This window comes from Maylandia zebra, linkage group LG6 (genome assembly GCF_041146795.1).
Source record: "Maylandia zebra isolate NMK-2024a linkage group LG6, Mzebra_GT3a, whole genome shotgun sequence".
NCBI classification, from domain to species: domain Eukaryota; kingdom Metazoa; phylum Chordata; class Actinopteri; order Cichliformes; family Cichlidae; genus Maylandia; species Maylandia zebra.
In genome coordinates, this window is record NC_135172.1 from 19,912,627 (window position 1) to 19,926,505 (window position 13,879).

A 13,879-nucleotide genomic window follows, 5' to 3' on the forward strand; every position below is an offset into this window, starting at 1 on the left:
GCAGACTTTTCATCAATTAAGATTAAATATTAAGACCGAGGCAAAGATGTATTGGTAGAAGCTCAACATTAAAGCTAAGAATGTTTTTTTAAAATCTTAGTGAAGCAGCCGTGAGACACAAAGAAAGTCTTCTTTAGAATCCAAACTTTTCCTAATCCTAACTTTTCTACTCTCCACTGTCTCTTTGCTATCTGCTAACAGGTGTCATGTTTGAGTGAAATGAATGTTAAGCAAAAATCTTGATAAAGTTGGCAATGCTACTTATTTGATGGCTGAAAAGAATTAAAGAGGCGCCTTTGCGTGTCAGTAATATTAGAAGAAAACACCTATGTACTAGCTCTTTCTGCTCTTTGTGTAGGAAATTGTCTTTTTTTTGTATGGTTTTTATGCTTATGGAGGACTCGCTGTTGCACTGGCCATCTGCTGTGCCAGCTGTTCACTTTGGGTCATTGCATTAGATTGGTCTAACAATACTCCAGCTTGCATGACCATGATTCACCAGCGTAATCACCAGTGTTTACCTGGAAGTCCGACACTGGTCATAACGTTAGCTGGCTATTAGCAACCGCTCACTGACCGTGGACCTCGGTCATGCACAGCTTTCCAGGAGGTCCCCTCTCTTTCCAGCAGGCGGAGGGGCAGATGACGTTGGCTGAACGGCCTCACTTAGCCAAAGGCCATGCACTCTTACTGGTACGTTAGCTGCCCTCTGCAGTGCTCAGGGATGTAAAAATAGCTGTTTAGCAAGAATCTCAGTCATGTCTCACCAACAAAGACTGATTTATACAAGTTGCAGCACCAAGCATAGAGAAGCTTTTGTCCCTCCCCTCCTACTCCTTTTGCAGACCTCGTCACCAAGGCCGTGAGTGCCAAAATCTCTGACGCTCTTGACACTCTTCTCTTAAAACAGCCTTTGTTCAGCAAAGTATAAAGGACGTGATAGCGAGACTCAGGGAAGCAGTGTGGTCTCTAAAAATTTGCGCATTTGTTTACCGCATTTCAGTAAGATCGCAGTGTCATGGAAATGTTTTGTAGTAGTTTGTTTGCCTTTCTGCGTCAGCGATCGCAATTTCATAATAATCAGGCATTTAACCCAAATAGCTGAAAATGTCACAGGGACTCTGTGAAATTCGCTCCTTCAGTTTTCCCCCCCCCCCAAACTCGATTTGAAAATTGATAACTATTAAAATAAAACTGGCCAGCATTTGGCAGCACAGAGGAAACAGTGTTACTGTTTTGGGGTTGCTGTAGTGTGACCTTTCTCTGACTCCACTTAATCACAAGAATTTCCATATTAGTTATGCATATCAACAGTGGAAGAAATACTCGTTCAGATACGCGACATGCTTAAGTGTTTACACAGGAGCGGCTTTAATTGTTTGGGTTGAAGCTAGAATTTGATTAGATCGACATATCCTCTTTTACAGCACTAAGGATTGAATTTCATGTATAATTTTCCTCATGAACACCAAGTAAGATTAGAGCATCTAATACATCTAATTTTTTTTCCTCACCTCCCTCCAGGCACCCTTAGAATGAGACAACTCTGAAAAGTACACAAATCAATACAGACACACTGGTTACTGCAGTACATTTAATTTCCTGCTGTGGAAAGATTTATCGTGTGAGTGTGAGGCTAATACAAGGATTTTTTTTTTTTTTTTATATTATATGAAATAACCAATAAGAGATGTGTTTTCTATGTGGTCATAAAAATTGAGTCTGGTGGTGATTTTTGGCAGATAAAAGAGAATCATTTACTTTTTTTTTGTTTGTTTTGTTTTGTTTTTTCTTCATATTATCACCAAAATCTTGACCTTCTCTCTTTCTCCCTCAGCTTCACCTCGTGCGTATCCCGTGCCCCGTCTCTCCTTCAGCTCTAAACCTCACACTGTGGTTTTTTTCTTCTTCTTCTTTTTCTGAACAAACAGAGAAGCTGTCTTAGACGAGATGAGTCAGTGCAGCTGGGGTGCAGGTCATTTACCCGCAGCCCACTCAGATGGGACAGATGGCTCAGCCAGTCGCATGCTGCTTGGTGTAAACTGTGCACCCAGAGCTAAGCTAAAGCTAACGCTGAGTGCAAAGGGTTCAGCTAATCACAGATCTATAGGTAGAAGTGAAAAATGCACAGGTGATGACTCAATAGCTCAAGACGGGAGTTCGGTATAACGATAGAAACTACGTTTACTTGTTTACTTGACTGTAGGTTAGTGAGGTACTGAGTTTTCTTTTTACAGCAAAGGTCATGTGTGAAATCCTGACACAGCACGGCTCAGCTATGGTTACATGTTTGAGGCTGAGGCTTAAAATTGACAGAGGGCCAAAAAAAAAAAGACCAGGATATAGCTGAATACAAATGTGGCACGGTTTGTGCACAGAACAACCAGGAAGCTGACTTTCAGATTGCATGTGCCACTTTTTTTTTCTTGTTTATTTTACCGTGTCCCTTGTTCTCCAATGTGGTTTGGATCATGACGATGACAAAACAGCCTCACGCCAGGACTGAAAGGTTCAGCTTTGCATTGTGATATTAAGGTTAAAGGATATTTCTGGTGTTTCCTGTAAATGTCGCCGTTGTGACTCTGTGAGTCTTTACTTGACATTCTCTGCCTGTGATTCAGAGATTGGGGGGGATCAAGAATTTATGCAAAACACATGATTTTTAACATCACCTTTTTTCCCCGCCACTTGTCTATTGAGTCTGACCTAAAGTAAACACAGTAAGTAGCCACCCTGGAAGACACTTTACTGCGAACTGTGTTAGAGATTAAATTTAAAGGCAGCGTCTTATAATAACTGTTCTTAGGATGACATATTAATGCTTACTAACATTTGTGCTGTTTTTCAGCACAGCACATTTCCTGAATTCTCACAGTCATAATTTATTTAAAACTAGAGTATTCTCCAGCAGCCCCCCTTTTCCTTCAAAACAGGAAAGTGAATGGGATTTGTTTGCATGCTGTCTGTGCAGATGTTTTGATTGTGTGCAAATGCAGCACTTTTTCTTTTTTTTCTTCTTTTGACTAGTTGGCAGTTGAACTTTAATATTACTAGTTGGAGAGCTGCTAATGCTCTGACCCAAAGTTTCTGATGTTTGGGGTCGACGTCTTTCAATTTGTAGTTTTAGGAGTTTGTTTAATTCACAGCAAGTTAATGAAATGTTAACTGCTCTTTCCCTGTGTTCTGTCTTTGGCTGTTTCGCTGAGTCTTTGCAACACTGTTTTATTTATTTATTTATTTTAATAAATCAGCAGTTTGAGGCTTAGGTACGTTATGAGTCATTTGGACTGAAACTTGTCTTTGGTCTGTTGCTTGACTTTAGTAATGTTACCAATCCTGAGGATTAACATTACCTTTACTTGGATTGCTTTTTGCGCTGGTACTTTCAGTTTCTGGTATTTTATTTGTCTTTTGACACCACATATATTCAAGTTTATTTTTCTGCTGGCAATCCAGATTTACATGCCCTCAGGTTCACAACTTTGGAACCATTAAGTTCACCAGCAGTAGTAGTAGTAGTAAGGTATGTTTTGGTCTTTTTTCCTCTGATTTGAGCGTTTGGCTGCTCTCACTAAAGTAGTGGTAATAAAAGCACTGCTTATTTGTTTCAGTCAGAGGGTGCAGCCCTTCAGCATAGTGTTGTAATCAGTTATTGTAAGTGTCCTTTTGGCCTCCTGACAATTGACTTTGGTACACTGCATTTAATATGCATAGTCACGACTTGTGCTTGCATTACCACTGATCGGCACACATTAAACACTGACAAACTCTCCCTGAAGCAGAAATAACTCTTCACATGTTGTCCAACAGATTTATTAGTGAGACGGCACACCTTACTGTGTCCTGAACAAACGACGTTATGTAACATCCCGACTGCCCATGTGCAACTGTAGATTCACATAGGCCTTCCTCTCTGTCATTTACCATTAGGCATATGGAGGAGTTTAAGTATGCAGCTTAACAGCCTGTGATGAGAGTACATTTGCATTAGCAATTAGGGCACTTAAAGGCCTTTAAAGCTACATTAAGCTATCTAAACCATGAAGCACAATTAGCCTTTTAAGCGTAGTAAAGCTGGAGTTGCTGGAGCTTGAGTGTTGTTGGCAGGGTGCTTCACTAGCAGCCAGTTTCACAAATTCAGAGTAATAAATTACATCAAATTCTTGTACTCTGAGTACTATTTCAGCATTTAGTCAAGTTTGGCAGCAGCAGCATGGAAAAGCACATAGCTCAGAAGTGTGTATTTATTTAAATCATACTGCATTTGGGAGCTTAGTCTTTAATCAACACACTGTGGTATCATTTTGGTTCAGTCATTTCTTCCTCTGTTATGGACTTTGGCATAACTTGGTAACTAGCAATACTTTCCCCAACTAGCTTATTTCATGTGTTGGCATAGAAGTAAGATACTGAAATGTTACACAAGCAAATGCCAACAAGCTGAAACAGGGGATAGTGTCAGTATTGATACCAATCAATGCCTAAAAGGCATAGTTTGTCTAATTGGCTTCCAGTGCAGTGGGAATGTTTCCAGACTCCTTCAAGTTGTTTCACTTTCCACATCAACAAGCTCAAACTGCCTGTGTTGGGTTAACATACTACAAAATAAAAGACTGACATTTCTGAAAAAACAAAAACAGATGAATAAAGCAAAAGCTACAGTTTGTCGTAGGCTGCAGCCTCCACCATCAGAGGTCTGCAGGTGCAGGCTGGTTTCATATATGCTCTCAAAAGACCAGCATGGAGATACAGGTTGAGAGGAGGAGTCCTGGTCCCTCCACAGACCCATCTAACGAATTCCGATTATAGCTTCCTCTAGGTAAATCATGTAGCTCTCTTTCTGTCATCTTGAGATTACGTGTTTAGGTAGGCGCTGCACAATAAATAAAATCTAGGGTAGGCCTACCCTCTGTTGTGATTGATGCTAGAAGATACAGCTAATTTGCCTTTCACCATTTCTCTCTTTGTGGAATTAAATAGGACTGTAACATTTGCAGATTTCCCCCCACTTTATGCTCTTTCCCCACTTCTCTCCCCCACCCTTGCCTCCGTCATTCTCAGTGATGTTGGGTCATGAGGGCTCTGACGGCAGCGTGACTCCACTCAGTTGGCATCTCTTTTCAAACTTCCCACCCTCCCTTCCTGTGTCACCATCTTAGTGAGCCCCTCAATGCCCCCTCTGTCTGCTCCTAGTAGGCTCCAGGCCCTGGGTGGGCAAATAGAGGGTCTCTTCCTGTGTCCCATCCCATCCTATCAGAAGGCTTACTTGGAGAAAACGGGTTGAGGGATGAACCACGGCTGGCAGGCACAGCTGCCATACCAAGGGAGCCCTCCCCATCCGGATCCAGCATCGTCCCATGCTGTCCCATTCCCAGCCCTGGAGCCACGAACACTAGACTTCTACAAGCTGAAGCGGGCTCTGTGGGTGAACTTCACAGTTCAGACTAGGACAGTGATTTAGAGAATGCTGGAATAGACATGCGTAGACCATGTAGTCATTAGGCACTGCAAGCAGTCTTAGATCAACTTGGATTTAGCCATGAATTGAACACAGCAGCAGCTACAATGGACTATACAAACCACAAAGCAGGACTAAAGACCCCATCATAGTCTTCATCAGCATCCACAGGAGGTGGGTAATAGTGGGCAGCAATCAATTGGCCTTGCACTCTTGTGTTGTTGTGCTTGTGTTGACCATTTTGTCTGTGTACTGTACATGCACTAACGACAAGGATGTGCAGAATTTTTATATATTTTGTTTTCTTTTTCATCTCATATTTTATTGGAGGTAACATAACCCATCCTTTCTCAATTACTTTGGGGCTTAAAAGACTTTTAATTTATCAAAAAAAGGCCCAGTTAAATCTCTGCATTACCAAAAGTTAAAAAACAAACAAAAACTGCACCATGCATTTGAAAGGATGAAAGGCAAGATGATTACTTGTAGCATTGTTCTATTCAATTTATATAAAGGTAAATCCAAAGGAAACTCAAGGCTAGTGCCTGACTACACTGTCGCTCCCCATGCACTTTTAAAAAAGGAACACTTTTTAACACACTTAAATCTTAAATCGTTTCAGTCTGGTAGGAGGTAAATGAGAAATGTGATTACGGACCACTGCATGGTTTTTAACTTCTTTGTTGCAGTTCCTGCCAATATATTCCACAGTTCGTTGCACTGATTTGATTTCTACTTCTTTCATGTTGTCTTGTGTGCATAAACATGATTATGCATCCATGCCAGTGACATGAGGTGCGATTTAGGAGCTGTGTGAGGAGCTGGCCGTCAGGGATGCTAAGACCCTGGGTGGTGTTTTCATTTGTGTGTTATTAACTATGTAGGTGTTAATTTTTATTCATATGCCTAGGGCTGGCTGGGCAATGCAGATCTTTGGTTAAAAAAAAAAACAGTGCGAGTGTGTATAATTGTGCATAAGAAAAACTGTGTGAAATCCCACAGATGGAGGAGAGATGCTCTAGCTACCACACAGCTTGTCCTCCTAGAACCACTTCAGTCTGTGACCATGCTAATGTGGCAGTGCAGAAACACTGCGCACGGATTCATGGCAACACTGACTACTGCTTTTAACTGTGGCTGGCCCATAACACAGTATTGCATGTAGGTTTAAAACTGGCTTTTGTTTGCATCTGTTGTTACATTGTAAATACATAGTTTGAAATTATTATATTTTAACAATCTGTCCCAGGACTGAATCATCAATATTTTAACTGATATAATAACTCATTATTACATTTTCAGTACTTTTATTCTCTGGACAGGTGCTTTAACATATTATCATTTATTATAATGAATGACTTCAAGTGTGTTTTTCAAACAGAAGGCACATTTTTGTTAATCAACAACATCTCATGCTGTTGTTGTGTATTCAGTTTGAGTCGTCATTGTGCAGGAATTGCAGATGTTGTCTGCTTGTGTGACATATTTGTCTCTTGTTATTATTATAATTTTTTTTTCATGATGTAAATGATCAGTCCTGTGTATATCTTCACCGGGAGGAGGCCCCAGGGCAGACCCAGGACACGCTGGAGAAATGATATCTCTCGGCTGGCCTGGGAACGCCCTGGTGTTCCCCTGGACAAGCTGGAGGAGGTGGCTGGGGAGAGGGAGGTCTGGGCTTCTCTGCTTAGGCTGCTGCCCCCACGACCCGGTCCTGAATACACGGAAGAAGATGGATGGATGGATGGATGGTGTATATTTTTAAAAAGAACTTTGCTCTGTGGCTGTGAAGCAGTTTTGTGGAGCAGGTTTCACTTGCCCGTGTCTTGAGTGTATACGACTTACTCAGTTGTCAACACTCTCTCCCTGGGCGGGCCTGGCCTCGCTGTAACCCAAGCTCTTGGTCCTTCTGTTCCCTGCAGGGTAACCTGACCCAGGATCGCTTTGTCATATGGAAGAGAGAGAGAGGTTCCTTCTCCACACCCACCATCTCGGTCAAACCAGCACGGGCACATGAGCCTTGTGTTTTTTGTTTGTGTTTTTTTTTTTCCCTTTCTTTTTTTTCACCACCCAAGCTTTTGTACTTTGATATTTGAAATGTGATATTTAAGTGGGCCTACCTCAAAGGATGTAGGTTTAATAGGTTTAAGCCTCAGTTCGGATTGTGTGGGTGTGTTTGTGATTATATAATGCAGGCCTTTTGAACTAGAGTGTGTGAAACATGGGCTGCATGCATGAGTGCACTATGCAAGTGTGTGATGTGAATGTTCTTTGTTAAACGTTTCAGTCTGATTCTTGTATATCTGTGTGCTTGTAATTGAAAATCCAAGAGCTCTGCAGGTCTGCTTGTTTGCTCATCCTGTTGGTGGAGGGAAAGGTCTGATGCTCTTCATGCCGTCTCAGTGTGGCGCTTGGCCCACTAACAAAGGACACCCTGTGGATGAAAAAACAAGGCCAGAGCATTGTTAATAGGGTCAAAATCTTATTCCAAAATAGCAACAACAAAGCTTTAGTTTGCATTCCTCACACTCTGCTGGTATGCTTCCTTATCCGTTTGATCTCAGTGGTGGTTGTTTGTCTACTAGATCTCGTGTGCCATTTTAAACTCACATGTCAAATATCGCTCAGAGGTTCTGTTGGGTTGGCCGTTTCCATTTGGTGTTGCAAGACATTTGATAAATCTTTGAAAAAAGAAAAGAAAATCCCTTTTTCCTCGGCCCCTGGCTTTAGCAGTAAAAGGAAGTGAAATATTTTTGGACAAATCCTCTGTCCTCTACAAAATCGCCTTTTCTGTCTTGGGCAATTCTCACTAATAATTTCACAGAGAGCTTATTTTGAGCTCTAAAACAAACATTCATTTCAGCTGCCATGACTCAACAAAAGCAAGAGAGCATGACTTCTTTGACTCAGCATTTATGTGTGTCTGTGTGTTTATTGAATGTTGAATGCAGTGACAAAGCAATCCTTCCTTTGGCTTTGTACACCCAAGTGGGCCCCTGACTCTTAGGCTACGTTCACACTGCAAGCAAAAGCGCATCAAATCTGACTTTTTTAAACTTTGCGACCCATATCCGATCATGGTGTGACAGTACGAACAGCACAAATTCGATATTTTCACATCTGACCTGGGTCACTTTTGTATGTGGTACTGAATCTGATACATATCTGATGTTTTAGAAAGCGACTGCTGTTTGAATGGTCATGTCGCATTAAATCCATCTTTTACGTCACTGAGACAAGAAAGTTATCAGCGCCAGAGAAGCGCTCGAGAAGACATCGCGAAAGCTTCCTGGCGATCCAGTAAAACTGTTGGGAAGACAACGTTGGAGAAACGTGAACATTTTATTTGTACTGTATAATCTGCAGATTCTGACAGAAATCTGCAACTATCCTTTGAAGCACCGCTCCTCTCTAAAACAGCAATAAGGATAATTATTAGGCCATTTGTAAATAACAAAATAACTTTATACCTTAAAGCAAAATTGGGAAACGTTAAGTCAGAAACAAGTCTTTATATTAAGGGCCATCAGTCAAACCATACTGTCTGGTCTGGATCTAAGCTGAGCGCGTTGTGTGTGACGTCTTCTTTTGCGCATGCGGGCCGCTTTGAGGGTTCACACTAGAACGCGTTTGCTGTCACATTTTATTTGTAGTGTGAACATGTGAACAAGTTCAGAATCTGCAGTAAGAAGAAATATAAAGAAGTAAAACACAAAAGTTTAAAAAAATGGACGGCCCTGCTCCTGCAGCTCTCACCTGTTTGCACTGAAAGGATTCAGCCTCAGATGAGAGCCTTTAACCCGTGTTCTGATTATTATTATGGAACTTTTTTTGTCCAGTTACCCCAAATACTGTTGCTTATCCACCTGAACTTACTATTGGCTTTTCCCATAAGGTGCTCTCATGCATCTAAACCTGTTGTCTTGTTGTCTTGACAAGGGATCCTCTGATACTGGTATCTGCTGATACTGATCCAAACATAGTTTTAAAATAATAAGCTGAAATCCTAATTTGCTAATTCCTCATGTTTGATGTAAACTGCTTACTCACTTAAAAGTAAAATGTAAATAAATAAAATATTTTTATTTTACTTTTTTTTTTCTCTTCACAAACACAAGTTACGTGTGGAGCTGCCAAAGAGCCGGAGTGAAATATTATTTAACTGAGTTTAGGACAACATGCTAAGTTACTAAAATAAAAGCTTCGTAACAAACCAACATGTTGGGAGTGAAAGTGGGCGAGAGAGAAAGAAAGCATAGTCGTATTCTGATCTTTTCAGTCATGCCGCTTCACTTTGACGATACTTTGAAAATGTTTTTAATTAACTGCAAACCTACAAATAAGAGCTGTCGGTGTACCAGGTGTGGAATACCTCCTAACTGCTGCTGCTATGCTTACCTTAGGTAATCTGATCCAGGCTTTTGGGGTCAGTTTCGGAGCAACACCCTGTATCCGTCCTAGTCTTAGTGATTCTGGTGTGAATGAGCACCCTTGGAGTTTGAATGCATGCTGTCATACTAAAGCACGGGTTAAACTTCCTGTGCCTGATAATGCTGTACTTTGCTCCACTTGGGTATGAATGGCACTGAGTTTTGTCATCGATGAGTGAACGTGAGGCTCCGAGTGGACAGGCACACACACACAAACAGAGAAAGTCCAGGATGAATGACCCAATCAAAATGTTTGCTGCCACAAGTGTAACAACTCTTGCACGTATTCCAAATATTACAGTTATTATGGCTCGAAGAATAATGTTATAAAAGGCAACCTAGCAGTGAATCACAGTAACTGTCACTTTAACATAGTGATGAAGCTGGCAGTCTTACATATCCTATATCTGAAGAGCTAATCATGATTACAGATGAACTGTACGTGGAATTAGTGGCACAAAGGAATGTTTTCATCACAATTTATTACTGATGCATTAGATTATGGTAAATAGCCTCCCATGGTCCCATTCCATTGTTTCATTAATGTCCTTAATATATTCAAGGATTATATTGCTAGATTGCTTGCTCAACCCTTTATTTACAGTGCTGAGCTCTCGTCTGCTTATGTCTCCCCCCCTCCCTGTGTCTGAGTTTGAACTCTTTTGTCTGCTATGTGATGTCTTTTTCTCACAGACAATAAATTGGATTTGAAAGAGAGGACCCAATTGCCCGTTTCTTATTATAGATTTGGTTGTTCACTGCAGCCAGGGTGCTAGACCAAACTATGTGGCTTTTGTTCTGGTTATCCCAGACACACATTTCTGGTTGCGGGCCTCTTCCCTCTGGCTCACTGTTCTTTTAGCAAGGGCAGTGCAGCTGGTGGAGAATGCACACAAAGACACAAGCTATGATAGGACACAGTGGCTAAACTGAAAAAAGTACAGCATTTGGCCAGCCTGTGGTCATCTGGGAATGGAGAAGCCATTGTGAGAACACACATGTAACCTTTGGCCTCATTTCTGTGCTCACCCTGCAGGCATGGAAGAAGCGGTGGTTTGTTCTTCGCAGCGGCCGTCTGACAGGCGACCCAGACGTGTTGGAGTACTACAAGAATGACCATGCCAAGAAGCCCATTCGTGTGATTGACCTCAACTTATGTGAACAGGTATGCTCCCCTTTTACTTCTGCCCTGTAGTTTTATTGCACAAGTTATATAAATTATTACCATCTTGAATAGATCCAGGTTTGCATGATGTCACTTTGATGTATTTGGATGAATATTTGCATAATATCCAAGATGAATTTAATTGTCCTTAAAAATCTGTGTAAAATAATGAAAATGCCCTGTACGTGACTGCGGTGTACAAATGTTTTAGCATAATAGTTTAAGTGCTGGGTTCTAGCGCTCAAATTTCATTTGTTGCTTAGAGAGCAGTTACCTTTTAGATTATTTTTGCAAATTCTCTTAATTAAGAATGATCACTTTAATACATTTTCCCTTTTTTTTCGTTTCTTTGGTTAGCTCTATTAGTGATCAGTCTTTCCTTGGCTGATGCCACATTAAGCTAAGCCGTGTCGGTTGCTCTCCCTCAGGTGGACGCCGGTCTGACCTTCAGCAAGAAAGATTTGGAGAACAGCTACATATTCGACATCAAAACCTTTGACCGCATCTTTTATCTGGTGGCTGACACCGAAGACGAGATGAATAAGTGGGTCCGCCACATCTGCGACATTTGTGGTTTTAACCCCACCGATGACGGTAATTACAATTAGCCACACATCACTCTGTTTGGGCACTATTGGCACTGATGTTTTGCTTCACTGTCGAGGTTACACAGTGATATTTATGTTTATATATACTTATATTCTGTGTCTTTCGAGTAGAAAGTTTACTTTGAACTGTTGATATTTGAAATAGGGTGATTTTGTTACATTTGTGGCACAGGCTGTGATTTATTTAAGAACATCAGTAGATCAGAAATAATTACCTGGTTATGTTTCACCATAATACACAAAATCTCGGTTTGCATGTTTGTGTGTTTCTTTTTCCACAAACTTCCCCTAGACCAGGGGTGTCAAACTCAAATACACAGTGGGCCAAAATTCAAAACTGGAACAAAGTCGCGGGCTAACGTTAATATTTATTGAAAAAAAAATCTTCCTCTAGATATAAGAATGAATCTTTTCTTATGGACTCAAACAAGTTTTGCTGAAAAACTGAATATGGAACAAGCAAAGCTTAATACTAAACAATATATATATTAGCTGTATAATACCAGTAGGCCAGCTCTAATAGTAATTTGGTATGGCTTCGCGGGCCAAATATAATTAGTCTGCGGGCCAAATCTGGCCCGCGGGCCAGAGTTTGACACCTATGCCCTAGACCATCAGGAATTGAGCCACCAAAAGTGGTGCACAGGCACATGTTAGGCTCTCTTGTCTGCATCGGATATTTTCACATCATCATGTTGGTTTGCAGCCACCTAGCACCGGGCTAAAGCAACCCATTTTTAGCGTTAATGCACCTGCAACACCTTAGAAAAGCATCCTAATCTCATTATTACCACAGAATGCATAATGTAACTAGAAGTAGTAACTAGTAACTAGAAGCGTAGTAGCTGTGGACAGCAATGAATAATTTTTAGCATATGAACAACACCTGCCATCTCTCTCTCTTTTTTTTTCTTTTCTTTTTTTCCTTTTCCTTAAGTGAGATTCAGTATATCATGGCAACAGCATGAACAGGCAAAACGATCCTATAGCATGGCCATGTAAGTTTCTCCAGGTAAGAACCGCAGCTTTAAGCGATCCAAGGATTCCCCTGTTAGAAGATGACTACAGGAAATCACTATTTGTCCACGCTGGTGTCTCTCAACAAAGCGCTTGGACATGGTGAAGATGCCATGGAGCATCAGGGGATTCTTTTTAGCCATGACACCAGTTTATCACCACAGCTGAGCAATACAGGATAAAAGTAGAGGATAAATGATTTACATTTGATGGGTCTCTTTTGGATATCACTGTTGTACCTCACAGATGTCAGGATCTTTCTTTCTGAAGGAACTAAGGGAACCAGTTAAATGTGTCAAGAGGTCTCTATTCAGCATAGTTCTCAGCCAAGGTCTAATGATCCATGTGTTGAACTTTGTGCAGTATTGAGGCTCACGTTACTCTTTTTTTCCCCCCAGTACTGGATAATAAAAGCATTGTACGCCTGTCACTCTCACTGGCCTTCTTTCGTTCGTTTCCTCTTATCTGGTTTTAATTTCCTCTCCCTTGAACACTCCTCTTTTCCTCTCTTGTCGCTCTGTCTTTGAGACTAATTGTCTAAATGTCTTCTATAGTTTCTTGACCTCATCAGCGAAGCAATGAGCATTTTTAGTGTGGTGAGAACTGGCACAGACGTTGCACATGTTCACTGTTTCACATGCTACACTAGGGCTGGGCTATATCATACCGTTCACGGTAATACCGTGTAATTTTGGGCAACGATAGGAAAATGAAATATCGCGATAGAATATGGGTAAAACACGCATGCGCAGTGCCTATGTTTACATACGCACATGGCGGCGACGCAGAATGATAAGAGCGAAAGCGGATCGTTGAATGAAACGGATGAACCAGAATTGGTTTGCAAAAATGCTGCAACTTCAGTGGTGTGGAACTGGTTTGGCTTTCGTCCGTCAGATACACAACAAAGCACTATTTTTGGTAGAGCATGCTAGCGGGCCGTCGTTATTACCCTGTTTTTTGGAAAATAACACTTAAAATCAATCCTTTGATTTTTCTGAAAATCGACAGTGCCCCTTATAATCCTGTGTGCCTTATGTATGAATTCCGGTTGTGTTTACTGACCTCGAAACGATTTTATGTACACGGCGCTCGAAAATCTGTCAAATGTTTTAGTACGACTTTGCTAAACTACGAACCCGCACCGCTTGATGGATTGTCAGAGCATTACGGCTACCGTAGGCAGGAGTCTCGCGGACTG

General features: G+C 41.2%; 1 protein-coding gene across 11 annotated transcripts in view; it reads left to right on the plus strand.

The window, feature by feature from the left end:
• gab1 (GRB2-associated binding protein 1) overlaps positions 1–13,879 on the plus strand; it is a 57,312-nt gene that overhangs the window by 27,708 nt on the left and 15,725 nt on the right. For 10 of the 11 annotated variants that reach the window (XR_013098938.1, XM_004549340.3, XM_004549343.3 and 7 more), the window contains 2 exons: positions 10,925–11,053; positions 11,482–11,647. Coding sequence is in view for 10 of the 11 variants with exons in the window: in XM_004549340.3 (XP_004549397.1) it covers positions 10,925–11,053; positions 11,482–11,647 (295 nt within the window). In the remaining variant the exon portion in view is untranslated. Of the gene's footprint in view, positions 1–5,371; positions 5,633–10,924; positions 11,054–11,481; positions 11,648–13,879 lie in introns of those variants that run through there. The other variant, XM_076884826.1, reaches the window with a different exon arrangement.